The 12,851-nt window shown below is 33.7% G+C and overlaps 1 protein-coding gene across 3 annotated transcripts; it reads left to right on the top strand.

Moving 5' to 3' along the window:
• The first annotated feature begins 2,289 nt into the window (after positions 1 to 2,289).
• LOC128237284 (monocarboxylate transporter 12-B-like) lies at positions 2,290 to 12,339 on the top strand. 3 transcript variants are annotated; one of them, XM_052952671.1, is made up of 6 exons: positions 2,290 to 2,570; positions 5,047 to 5,163; positions 6,762 to 6,974; positions 7,915 to 8,104; positions 10,392 to 11,047; positions 12,116 to 12,339. In XM_052952671.1, the coding sequence occupies exons 1-6, from the start codon at positions 2,423 to 2,425 to the stop codon at positions 12,241 to 12,243; spliced, it is 1,452 nt and encodes a 483-aa protein (XP_052808631.1). In that variant the 5' UTR covers positions 2,290 to 2,422; the 3' UTR covers positions 12,244 to 12,339. The 3 variants fall into 3 exon arrangements, with proteins under 3 accessions (XP_052808631.1, XP_052808622.1, XP_052808640.1); XM_052952662.1 differs by lacking the exon at positions 2,290 to 2,570 and adding an exon at positions 3,372 to 3,642; XM_052952680.1 differs by lacking the exon at positions 2,290 to 2,570 and adding an exon at positions 4,834 to 4,919.
• The last annotated feature ends 512 nt before the right edge of the window (positions 12,340 to 12,851 follow it).

Genomic DNA, 12,851 nt, shown 5'->3' with positions numbered 1-12,851 from the left:
AAACCAGACCTGTACTTGTACAACTTGCACTTGTTTTGAATAAAACATTTTGGCTAGCTTTAATAGATGACATTCTCCCATACATTCTGACATATAAATGTTATATTTAACCATTCATGGATATTCAAATGTTTGGCTCAAAACGTTTTGTTAACAACAATAAAATTTACCAGCCGAGCATAATATTAAAATTATTTGTTCTGCATTTTACTGTACTTCTTGTAACTTGAGATTATAGTTAAATATTTTATGTCACTTTTATTTGTTTAGCAAATGCATGTTAATTGCTTTGAATTGTAAATAAAACTTCAAAATTATGCAAATGACTTCACTCGATCGATGTGCTCTTTAGGCTAATTTACAGTTTAAACATATTATTTGCGCATTTCTTCTCTATTCCATACATTCTACACAATGAAGGGGCATTGTATAATATATCTTATGCAATGATACCGTGTACACAAGCGGATCAAGACCCAAGGGGGGATAGTGGCGCGCCCAGTGATAGCCCAATTAATCGTCCAAGTTCACTTTTTATTTCAATATAGGAGAACAAAGTAATAAAATACGCACACAATGCACCATTTCGAACTAGAAATTGTTAAGTATGTATTGGACTTACAACCAATACTTTAAATCAAATTCATTTCGGTTCTGAAGAAGGAGCGCAAGTCAAAGGTTACGCCCCCACAGTTATGTCCCCCTCTAACGTCGATTCCTGGTACCGCCCCTGATATAAACACCCCGTTTTTCAGTCGTAACCATCTGCATAGACCCTTTAAATGTTTTAACCATCGCGCTACGCCCTCGGACCGTAAACCATTTTACGGGCAATCGCACATGGAAAGATCTCAAAGATATGTATCCACCCTTATAATTTAATATAATAATGTATTGATAGTCTGTTTAATGTATTTTAAAAGTGTTCTACCACTCTTTTAATCAAATAGATCAAATGGCATTTAATGGTTGAAGATGAAAAATGGTGCTCTTCTCAAAATGGCGTTTACAATGTATGCATTTCAACCAAGAATGATAAGGCGTAAAAAACTCGAATGAGCTTATTGTAACAGCTGGACATTTACTAAAAATCATTTCATACTTTACGAGGTATGATATTGGTTATGTGTTGCTTTTAACATGATTTATCATTTATTCTTTCTTTCCACCAAAACGGTTTAAACAAATTCGTACACACGCGTTCTTTTCAATTTGTGAAATTTGATATAGACATTTGTTCTCACTTTGAGTAAATGAATTAAATGTATGTGTAATAATTTATGATATAATGTTTGTATTTGTAATATAAGGTCTTGAAACATTAGTCACACTCGATGAAGATAATCTTTCCCTCATACTCATAGTACGTTTCATGACATTACTCAGCATGTACTTATTTATTAAGATAAGAATATGTGACTAACTTTTAAATGTTGATTTTACGTGTGTCACTTAGGAAATTGTCAACAATGTCATCATCATCATCATCATCATCATCATCATCATCATCATCATCATCATCATCATCATCATCATCATCATCATCACCACCATCACCACCAACACCAACACCACCACCACCACTTCCATCATCATCATCATCATCATCATCATCATCATCACCACCACCACCATCACCACCACCACCACCACCACTTCCATCATCATCATCATCATCATCATCATCATCATCAGCAGCATCATCACCACCAAAACCACCGCAACCAAAACCAACACCATCATCATCATCATCATCATCATCATTATTATCATCATCATCATCATCATCATCACCACCATCATCATCATCATCATCATCATCATCATTATCATCATCATATTCATATTTATAGTCTGACGAATCCTATTTTTTATGTTAATGAAGTGAACAATTATTAAGTAGTCGGCAAATACATTTTCTAAAGCCCTTCACTCGTGATGATAATGATCAATTGAGAAGCGTATGTACTTTAGCATAGGTCCTCCACACATAAGTGATGATGATAATCGATATAGAAACATACTTTTTATATAGTTATATTGATAACTTCCATTTTTAAGTTATATTCGAATCTTTTATTGCGTGCAAAAAGAAATGATATTTTATAGGTACGTAAAACCTTTTTCTTGTTTTTGGACTGATTTAACGAAATGGCTTTAAATGCGTATTCATTTGCCTGTTAGCTTTGCTTATATTAGAAAGCATTGAACTAGTTTTAGTCCAGATCTTAGTTTGATAAGATGATACCATAGTCGAGTTTTACTTGTGCTCATATGGAATTATAAATACTGGAATGTGACGTAATTACCATCAGCAAGGACATTCAATAAATAGTTTATTGGTGCTTAATCAGCATCGATATAAGGTGGCACGACGCGGGTCAATACATGCATTAAAAAGTGGTTGAATATAAAGTAAAATATGGATTCCAACCCAAATGATGGCAAAGAAGGCGAGAAAGGAAACATTGACACAGAAATAGACATTGAGGAAAACACAATTGACGCCCCGGACGGTGGATGGGGCTGGCTGGTCGTCCTGGGGTCGTTTATCATCCATGCAATACAAGGTTTAGTAGATATATAGTGTTGCTGTTTTGTTAATAGTATTCGTCATTCATTATTTTGTATGTTTTCTTTGGACAAATTTTGCTTCACAAAATTGAAATACTCAGCTGTAGATAAAGTTTGAACGATGTATATATTACCTTTGTAATGGTTACTCGAACCGTGATCAATATACCCAATGCATGATTAAGCCAGAACATATAAGGTATAATTCATATGAAACACATGCGCGGAGCGAACGAAGCGAACGATCCCTGCTAAGTCATTAAAATTTTAAATAGTAATATATTGTAACATTTTAACGTTCTTAGGTGTAACAAGCTTACGTAGCTTATTTCATTGCACATTTTTATAACTAAATCATAATTTTATTCAATAAAAACAGTTTATTGCGATTGTCATAAAGATAAGACACGTATTAAGGCACGTAGATTCTTAAGCTTATAATCATCAAACATAAGTAACGATCATAATCAATTCAGTAACATACTTTTGAGGAAGAAACATTAATAACTTCCAGCAATAGCTTAAGCAGTAAAGCGAATAATTTTTTATATAAATGCTTGTAATTTAAGTTGATCGATAACAGGGAAAATTATATAGGAAACTAGAACCTGTTCTACTTTTTGACTTGTTTAACAAATACTAATGAAACACGCTTTAACTAAATGTGTACTAAATGGCATATTAACTTTGCTCTCATTAAAATGCATTGAACTAGTTTCAGACCAAATCTTTGTTTGGTAAAATGATATTACATGCGATCTATGCATGTGCATATATAGAATATCAAATAACGGAAAGTGACGGAACATTCAAATAGCAAGTACATTAAAAACTTAATATAATTCAATCAGTAACAATATCATGTGGTATTAAGGTGGTCAATAAAAGGTGTGTAAAATATGTAAAATATAAAGCAAAAGATGGATACCAAATCATATGATGGCAAAGAAGGCAAGAAAGATGAACTTGACATTGAAATTCAAGTTGAGGAAAGCACAATTGACGCTCCGGACGGTGGATGGGGCTGGCTGGTCGTTCTCGGGTCGTTTATCGTCCAAGCCATACAAGGTTTAGTAGATATATAGAACATTGATGAGAACATTGTTTCTTCCCAAGCATTCGAATTAAAAAAGCAAATACAAATTCATTCACTTTTTTGTTAACTAGTTTACAAACAATTAAAATATTCAGCTCTAGATATAGTTTGTATGGCGTAACATTTACTATTTAATATCTACTTGCATCATGCACTATATACCCAATGCATATTATAAATCGTAAACTGTGTCAAGCAATAGTCAGTTAAATATAATAGGATTATTAGTATTGCGTTTTGATCCGGAAAGTTGTCTTCGACTCAAGTGGATTTTTGCAGGTTCAGATTTCACGAGGCGGAAGCATTCCGGATCAAAACGCAGTACTAAAAACCCTTTCATTATATACTATACTATTATTGGTAAGATCACTTAAAAGTCACATGTTTTCATAAAATCTGTCATTTTAACGACGAACTATTTTGTTTCATGACGTCATTTAATATCGCACAACGATAGTTGTTATGACGTGACGTCACAGGATTGGAATACGGCCTGCCGTATTTTGCAATATATGTTTTACGTGTGGATTTATGATAGATATATAATAAAAGTTATTGTTATCATAGTTCAAACACGTTCTTAATATCTCTTCAAATTAGCTACACTATAGCTACACGATTGAAAGCAATTGATAATTTAGACCTAATGTTACAGACTTCTCACCTATTTCACGCGCATCTAGTTGAGGTCGAACCAACGGTCACATATTTTTCGGGTAGGTTGGCACACACTGTGTGTTGATGACTGCATCGTCACATGGACGTGACATAGCGTTACACATAATATCTGAAGTAGAGTGCCGCCCTTGAACGAAATGAACATAAAACACGCTATTTCTACCTTATGAGACTAAAGTAGACCACAGTAAATCCTTTAGCATTTACCTAAAAAATGATCATTTAATATTTTTGCGCTTTCTGCTATAAAATTCACGGTTACATTCTTGTTATCAATAGCTAATATTTTCCATACATGCATTATTTAGTAAGTAATTTTAAGGTTGATCAGTCAAACTTTATGTTTGTTATACATGTGTATGTATTGATTTTGAATAAGAGTGTCACTTTAAACAATACGAATTGACAATCAAGTTCGGTTGTGAGAACGTTATGCCACAATGACCACGAGCAATTCTATTTCGCTCCAACTCAACATTTTCTTATACATGTTGAATTTTGTTAGTTTCATGGTTTAACACACTTTTTTATGTCAATGGATAAAAGTGGAAAATACAATTATAATTTGAATGTAAGCAGAAGCCAAATTTGCTCAAGGTCGTGAAGATTAAGTAATAAACAAAAAAAGTTATAATAAATGGTGAATACTTATAAACAAAATATGCGGTTACTTTAATGATGTTTACTATTGTTTCCAGGCGGTTTAGAACGTAGCAACGGTATACTTTACCTTCAAATGCGACACCATTTTGGACAGAGCGCCACAGACACGGCTTGGGTCTTATCTCTGTACTCACTCATCTGTAGATTCGTAGGTGAGTTCATAAATTAAATCATTCTTTGGGCGGACTATTTTTCTGAAAAACGTGATTATTCTAAAGCGGAAATTTTATTTAAAACATTAATATTATCGATATGAAAAACTGTCGAGGAAGCTTATAAGAAGCTAAAATAGCATTCTGTTATATTTTGATAATGACAAAACTGAATTCAATGTTTACAAACGAGCAATAGCGAAATACAATGAATGACTTCAACACTCTAAGGTCAAGTTTAAGTTCATATTAGTATGACATAATTGGGCAACTATTGACAAATGTTTAATCTTTTAATTTGTATCATTATGTCATACTCGTATTAACTGACCTTAATATTAAAGCTACACTGTTTTGATAACTATTTTTTGTCTTGGAACGAGCCACTTATGCGAAAATGCATGGAAAACAGTGATATAAGACTGCTGACAAAAACAGATTGCATAATTTCATATTTATGATCACAAAATGATATCTTATTTTTCTTAAAGCGTTAGTAACGCTTTAAGCCATGACTAGTTAATTTTCGATCGTAAATATGGAAAGCTGCGATCTGATCTTTTATCAGCAGTCTTCTATCACTGTTTTTCAGATATTTACGCAAAAAAGGCTCATTCCAGCAAAAAAAAAATGAAAAAAAGTTGTCAAAACGGTAAATTTGTGAGAGTGCAGCTTTAAGAAGTGTACAATACTGTCTAAGAAGATTATTATAAGCTAAAGCAGCATTATGTTTTATTTTGATAATCAAAATACTGAGTTCGATGTTTACAAACGACCAATAGTGAAATAAGATGAATGACTACATCAACACTCTAAGGCCATGTTTCAGTTCATGTTAGTTTGACATAACTGGGCAATTATTGACACATGTTTAATCTTTTAAATCGTTTTCATATTTCTCGTATAAATTGGTTAAAATTTAAAACGTAATTCAATGTTCCTAAACGACCACTAGCGAACTACAATTTTATGACTATACATAAGTCCTTAAACCTTTGTCAGTTGGTACCATTATGTAATACTTGTGTTAGCTGACCTTGATATTAAAGCTGCACTCAGATTGAATGTTATGACAATCTTTATATTTTTTGTATTGCGAAAATGCATGGAAACCATTAATATTAGACTGCTGACGAAATCTCACATCACAGTTTTTCATTTTAATGTTCAAAAATTATTTTTTATGCATTTTTCTTAAAGCAGTAGTAACGCCTTTAGCCAGAACACATTAATTTCCGAACGGAAGTATAAAAATACTGCGACCTAATCTCTTGTCAGCAGTCTTATACCACTGCTTTTCAGATATTTACGAAACAATTGACTCGTTCCATAACTAAAAATAGTTGTCAAAACGGTACATCTACGAGAGTGCAGTTTTAAGGTCATAAAACATAAGTATGACATAAAGGTACATATTGAGGGTTTAGTCTTTCAAATCGTTTTATTATTTCTATTTCTATTTTTATGGTTAAATTTAAAACGACTTTGATATGAACGACAGCATCAAGAATAAAACATAATCGTTCTCATTCATGTTTATTGTGTCAAACAAATTACATACTTATCCTCAACTATTATTAATTCACGTATACTTCTAGGCCCTATTTCAAGTGGACTATGTACCAGGTACTCTTTCCGCGTAGTCACTTTTCTTGGAGTAAGCCTGACGGTTGCTGGAATGCTCTCTTCCGGTTTTGTACCCACCGTCCAGTACCTGTACCTGACATATGGCCTCGTTGTGGGGGTGGGGTGTTCCCTTTCCTATACCGCCTGCATACTTGTTGTCGGCCACTACTTTAATACCAGAAGAGGTTAGTGCAGACATTTGTAGCTTACAATAGGTTTTGGGTTAGTTTACTTAGCTTCTTTTTAGTATAATTGTGTTTCAAAATATATAGAACTTTGTGTCAGGAATATATATGAAAAGGATGAATTTTATACGGATCACAAGCGGCAGTGACATTGACAAGACCCTGCCTTTGGACAAGCCCCCCCCCCCACCCCGGCAAAACAGAAAACAACAACAACAAGATGGTTAATGATAATAACATGATCAGTTATCACATGTACATAAATATCTACTAACAAACATGAGTTCATTTTGTATCATTACGGCTATTCCCTATTAAAGGTTAACATGTTAAGGCCCTCGTACGGACGACAGTGTTTTTGTAAAGGTCGTTACTAACATCTTTTTTCAACCTATTGTCTCCAAGTAAAATGTACTCGTCTCGGAACATAATAAAGTTTAAAAGATATACAACTTCAATTTACTTCCATGACAGATGGACATGTTTAGCCAAAACTCAGACGAACACGGATAAGTCATAGCTAGCCAATTCATTGCTGTCGGAATCTGTGTTTTCAACATAAAATCGTCCGTTCGTCCTTTAGTAGTTAATAATAATGTTTAATGTTTATTTTTATGGAATCTTTCAAATTGGTTGATGTTAAGGTTTTTGTGATAATTGATCATGTTCCTATCATATAACTCTAAAGACACTTTCACTTCACCGGATTTCTCCAAAGTTGGCAATGTTTTTTGTTGAGGGGGCGTGGTCATAGGGTTGGCACTGTCAACGTAACTGCCGCCTGTTTTCCGAATCATGAAAGATTCGTATGGTACTTTATGTTTGAACCAATTATACAACGTTCACCGTAATTCATATGTGGTAAGTAGATGGGTCAAAAACAAATTTAAAACTTTGATGACTGCCATATATATATGTATGTATGTGTGTGTTGTTTTAGGCATTGCAATTGGTGTTGCTGCATCAGGGGTTGGATTTGGATGTTTTGCGTGGCCGCCAGTACTGCGTGCTTTATTTGAATATTTTGGATTTAGAGGAGCTTTTCTGATTATTGGTGCTATAGTCAGCCACGTTTACATTTGTGGAATGTTGTTCATGCCTTTAATTAGAAGAAAAGTCAGGATTCAACTGTAAGCAGTTACAACATAATAACCCCTGAAGTTCTGACCTCAATGTACGCTATTATGTATACATACTTAATAATCTATGCAAAAACAGTCAATATGACTTCATTATTCAATACTAAGTATAATAGGATTACAAACTGAATAAGCTGTTCAAACAGATCCAATATGACTCCAATATGAATAAGCTATACTTACTAAATTTGTCCTTTGTTGTATTTTTTTTATCCTAACTGTTTATTATTTTATTCATATAGAGCACATGCATGCATAAAACTTACAATAAATTTGAATTAGAGCAAATGATACAATACGCCTACATAAGGTAAGGTAAGCTTTATAGATGTTACTGTGACGCCAACAGCGAAAATTAGTCTGATGGTGGACTTTTGTTTAAGTTATGCGCGGTTTGGTGCCTAATAACCAGGCCCCAATTTCTCGAAACTTCTTTAGCTCAACAGGCTTAAGTAGCTTATTTCAATTAGCCAAAATACATACTTCAATTGAATTTTGACTATTGAAAAGTGGTTAAATGTAACCTACATACAGATAATTTCTATCTAAAGTATAAAAACCCTTAAAGAAGTAAAAATTATGCAAATTATTGAAAAACAAAAATAGTGAGTTTAGCTTAAATGTGTTTAAAGAGACTTGAGAAGTTTCGAGAAAATGCGGCTAGGCACTCAAAGCGTTTCTTTACATATTTCCGAAAAAGGTTTTAAGATTGAATTAAATCAATTGTTATCGGTTACATACTCGTGCGTCACATAACCTTAACGCTATTTAATTACACTGTCGAAAGGTGCAAAATATAGGTAGATGCAAATTTGTCTTCACTTTTTATTTTAAAGCATTACCATGTCTAAATCATTTTACTTTCATGATTTAAATAAATTTTTATATGATTTAGGTACGGTTAAAAATAAATTATACTTGTTTAATGTTCTTTAAATTAATAGCTACGTGGCCAATATTCCCCAGTTGAAAAAGCGTCAAAATGTCACTTATATTTCTATAACTGTTCCTAAATAATATACTTGTTTTTGTTTTGATCTTCAAGTGAAATGAGTCAACACGACAATGCATAAAAATATCTTTTTTTTTCATATTTTTGCATCAATCTATATAGTGCGCATGTAATAAATCGAATCTTTTAATGAAACCGTTATACAGGAAAGTGGAATACGTATTTTAAACTGATTTATGTTTTGTTGATAAACAAACAGTTTTGAAAAAGTGTTGAACTTTGACAGGTCACATAGCAAAGTAAAACCATTGAAATTTCCTTCACTCACTTATTATTTAGAGGTTAATACACGGCCCGGCTACGCCGTGTATTAACCTCTTTAATACATATGTATGTTTTTCTTTTTGAAAGTCTACAGTACAGTATGCTTTTTAAAGTTTACCTGCTATCCAATTGTGCTCATTTACTCTCGCTTGACAACGATGAGTAAACTCACTCTCAAATTAAATTTACTTTTTATTTATTTTTTGAGAGTGAGCCAAACAGGCAAACAACATTTTGTTGTCATTTTTATGTTCCCATTCCAATTTCAATTGATCACTTTGAAAATTCCACAACACGTATATCCGATTTTTTCTGTACGAATCACTGACATCTGTCTGTTCATGGTCTGAATAACTGAATTCAATTAAATAAACATGAACACATAGCAAGTAGAACGACTGTTTGTAATTAAATAAACCAATACCTCGTATTAATGATGTCAACAGGTATGAACAGTTGCTGTTTTTCAAGTAAATTCAATTTTGCCGCACCCTTTGTTTTGTTTTTGAATGTCAACGCAGAATGAAAAACGCCGCCCTAACGGTCTACACTGGTTATCAAACACTAGCATATTTTCCTAAACTGCGTTCGCGTTTGCCATCCTTTAGGATTTCAACAATAAATATGTTCAAGCAGATCAATAAATTTTGATTATTTAGTCAAGATATTATTTTACAGTCGCTTAAATTGATTTTAAGGCGAAAATTGAATTCACGTGCGAACGTTCTACGGGCCGCAAAATGATAATCGATAATCGCTGAGTCATGCAAATAATCGCGATTTCCCTGTACAAATGTGTTACTATATATAGTAACATATGTATTAATACATCCTCATGTCAAATAAAACAACCTGCTGCATACGCTGTTGACTCAGAGAAGTATTCCTTTATTTTGCTAAATTTACTTTAAACACTTGATAAATAGCTTTATTTCATTGGAGAAAATCCGAATATTTTAATCAAGTTATTTCCAATTAATATGTTTGCATGTATTTTTACAGCCACAAAATAACTCCTGATAAAGATAAGAATGAAACAACGGTAACTCTGTTGTCACAGGAGATAAAAAGCAAACAATTGAATGAAGCAATAAGCAAGCATTGTGAAAACAGTAGTGAAAACAGTAAGATGTTGTCATCGGACAGTAAAACTGCAAAGACAGAACATATACCAAAGAGACGTTTCATTGATTTAACACTGTTTCGGAACTATGCATTTACCACCATGTGTGGACAAATGGTGTTATTTGCCCTTTCATACAACCTGACATTTGTGTATCTACCAGCCTTAGCCAAGGACCAGGGCATCTCGGAACTGGAAGGATCCTACTTGATCTCAATCACAGGAGTGTTTGACATGATTGCTCGTATATCCATGTCGGCTTTGCTAGACACTAAGCATGTCAAACCGTATCGTTTAATAGCATATAACTTGACACTTTTCGTTACCGCTGCGTTGACTGTTGCCATGCCGTCTCTACACAGTTTCTTCCATTTTGCCTTCACTTGTGCTCTATTTGGTTTCGTTTCTGGAACGTACATTTCTCAATTGGCTCTCATAATGGTGGACATTTTGGGAATCAGCAATTTGGCGAGCGCATTTGGTCTCAACCAGTTATTTCAGGGAATTGGTATGCTTCTTGGCCCAGTGATCGGAGGTAAGATCTGAACTCAACCAGTTATTTCATGATATTGTTATGCTTCTTTGCAAAGTGATCGGAGATAAGATCTGGACTCAACTAATTATTTCGAGATACTGGTAACCCTAACAACAACCCTAAGGTTCGGTCTTAACAGTAATAGGAGGTAAGATCGTGGACCAAAGTTACGGATGATCGCATGTCTAGACTTAAAATCAGAAAAGCAAACTTTGATTATATCATTTTTATAACATGCATTTGACAAACTATACACTTGGGAATTGTAATGTCTGCTTAAAACAATTTTTAAAATCAATGAATTGTTATTAGTGACATATCAAAATGTTTTGCATATTGAGTCTTGAGACTAAGTTGTATGCCCTGAGGCTGTTGTTAATAATGTTTTGAGAATGATATTTATGCAAAAAGCTACAGAAACAAGCTCAGTAGCAAAAAGTTTAAAAACATAAACCCGGTTTAATGGCACTGGGTAAACGCCAAATACATAGAACATAAAATCACAAACAAATGAGACTCAGACTTAACAGCAAATTGTAATTGTAACAATTCATCTTTAATAGTGTTAATATTCAGGAAAAAAGTATAACTTAAGGTTGTAATTTTAAACCTTAACATACTTTTTGAAGCCTGAGTTTCGTTAATGATTATTGGCAGTTATAGGATAAAGGCCATATACTTATGCATACGACATGATTCAAGGCTGAGCACAGACTCATGAGGTTATTGAATAGAGACCATGTGCACACGTATACGACATGATTCAAGGCTGAGCACAGACTCATGAGGATATTGAATAGAGGCCATGTGCACACGTATACGACATGATTCAAGGCTGAGCACAGACTCATGAGGATACTGAATAGAGGCCATGTGCACACGTATACGACATGATTCAAGGCTGAGCACAGACTCATGAGGTTATTGAATAGAGGCCATGGACACATGTATACGACACGCTTATACCCAAGATGTTATTAAATCCATGTTTATTATATTAGTTGTGTTTCCTTAAGATTCTTTGAACTATTATTCTTAATAGATGTTTTGCTTATTTCCCTTATATAGGATTGATAAGAGACTTCCTGGGCAATTATTACCTGTCGTTCTACTGCGGTTCTGCATCAACATTTGCAGCGGGTCTGCTCTTGATGACAGGAAACATCTGGTTACGCAGGCGCGGAAAGGCGTTATAGTGACCGTTTTTCAGCAATATTTTAAAAACTGCATGTTTTATCGTATTCCATAGTGTTCATATACAACCATTTCAGCTAATAAAATATCTACGTTTATCTTATCAGTTTTGCCTTACTAACGCGCATACAATGGTTACATGTATGAATTAAAACGCATGCGTGTGTAAATCAACCAACATGCATAATGGATGAATCATCGATGCTTTTTTCAAATTAATAGCATGCCCATGGAAACCCGATCTATTTGTTAATAGTCTTTAGAATAACTACAGGCTTAAGAATTTCCACAAGGCCTTCACTTATTTAAAAGCACTACAAAAAAGAAGAAAGTTCTTGTGGTAACCAAGTCAGACAAGTGGATTTTCTCCGGGTACTCCGTTTTTCCTTTATATCATGAGACCATAATCTCGCGTATATATTGCAAACGAAAGTGATTTAACATAATAATGATGTTACTGGTTTCATGGCATTCTAAAATAAATAAGTTTCCTAATTGCAATTTGGTTAACGCAGTTGCAAGGCAGTAGAGCAGGTTTCTAATGATTAAATCCCATATGTATTCACATATATATGTCCAAATTGCCTGCCAAATGTAAGCTGACTAGTGA

Source organism: Mya arenaria, chromosome 1 (assembly GCF_026914265.1).
Source record: "Mya arenaria isolate MELC-2E11 chromosome 1, ASM2691426v1".
Classification (NCBI taxonomy): domain Eukaryota; kingdom Metazoa; phylum Mollusca; class Bivalvia; order Myida; family Myidae; genus Mya; species Mya arenaria.
This window is presented reverse-complemented; position numbering and strand designations above follow the sequence as displayed.

Excerpts from the sequence above, each read along its gene's own strand:
- LOC128237284 (XM_052952671.1), top strand. The coding sequence starts at position 2,423 with ATGGATTCCAACCCAAATGATGGCAAAGAAGGCGAGAAAGGAAACATT. Across the intron at positions 5,164-6,761 it reads ACTCATCTGTAGATTCGTAG|GCCCTATTTCAAGTGGACTA; the intron begins GTGAGTTCATAA and ends GTATACTTCTAG. Across the intron at positions 11,048-12,115 it reads TCTTGGCCCAGTGATCGGAG|GATTGATAAGAGACTTCCTG; the intron begins GTAAGATCTGAA and ends TCCCTTATATAG.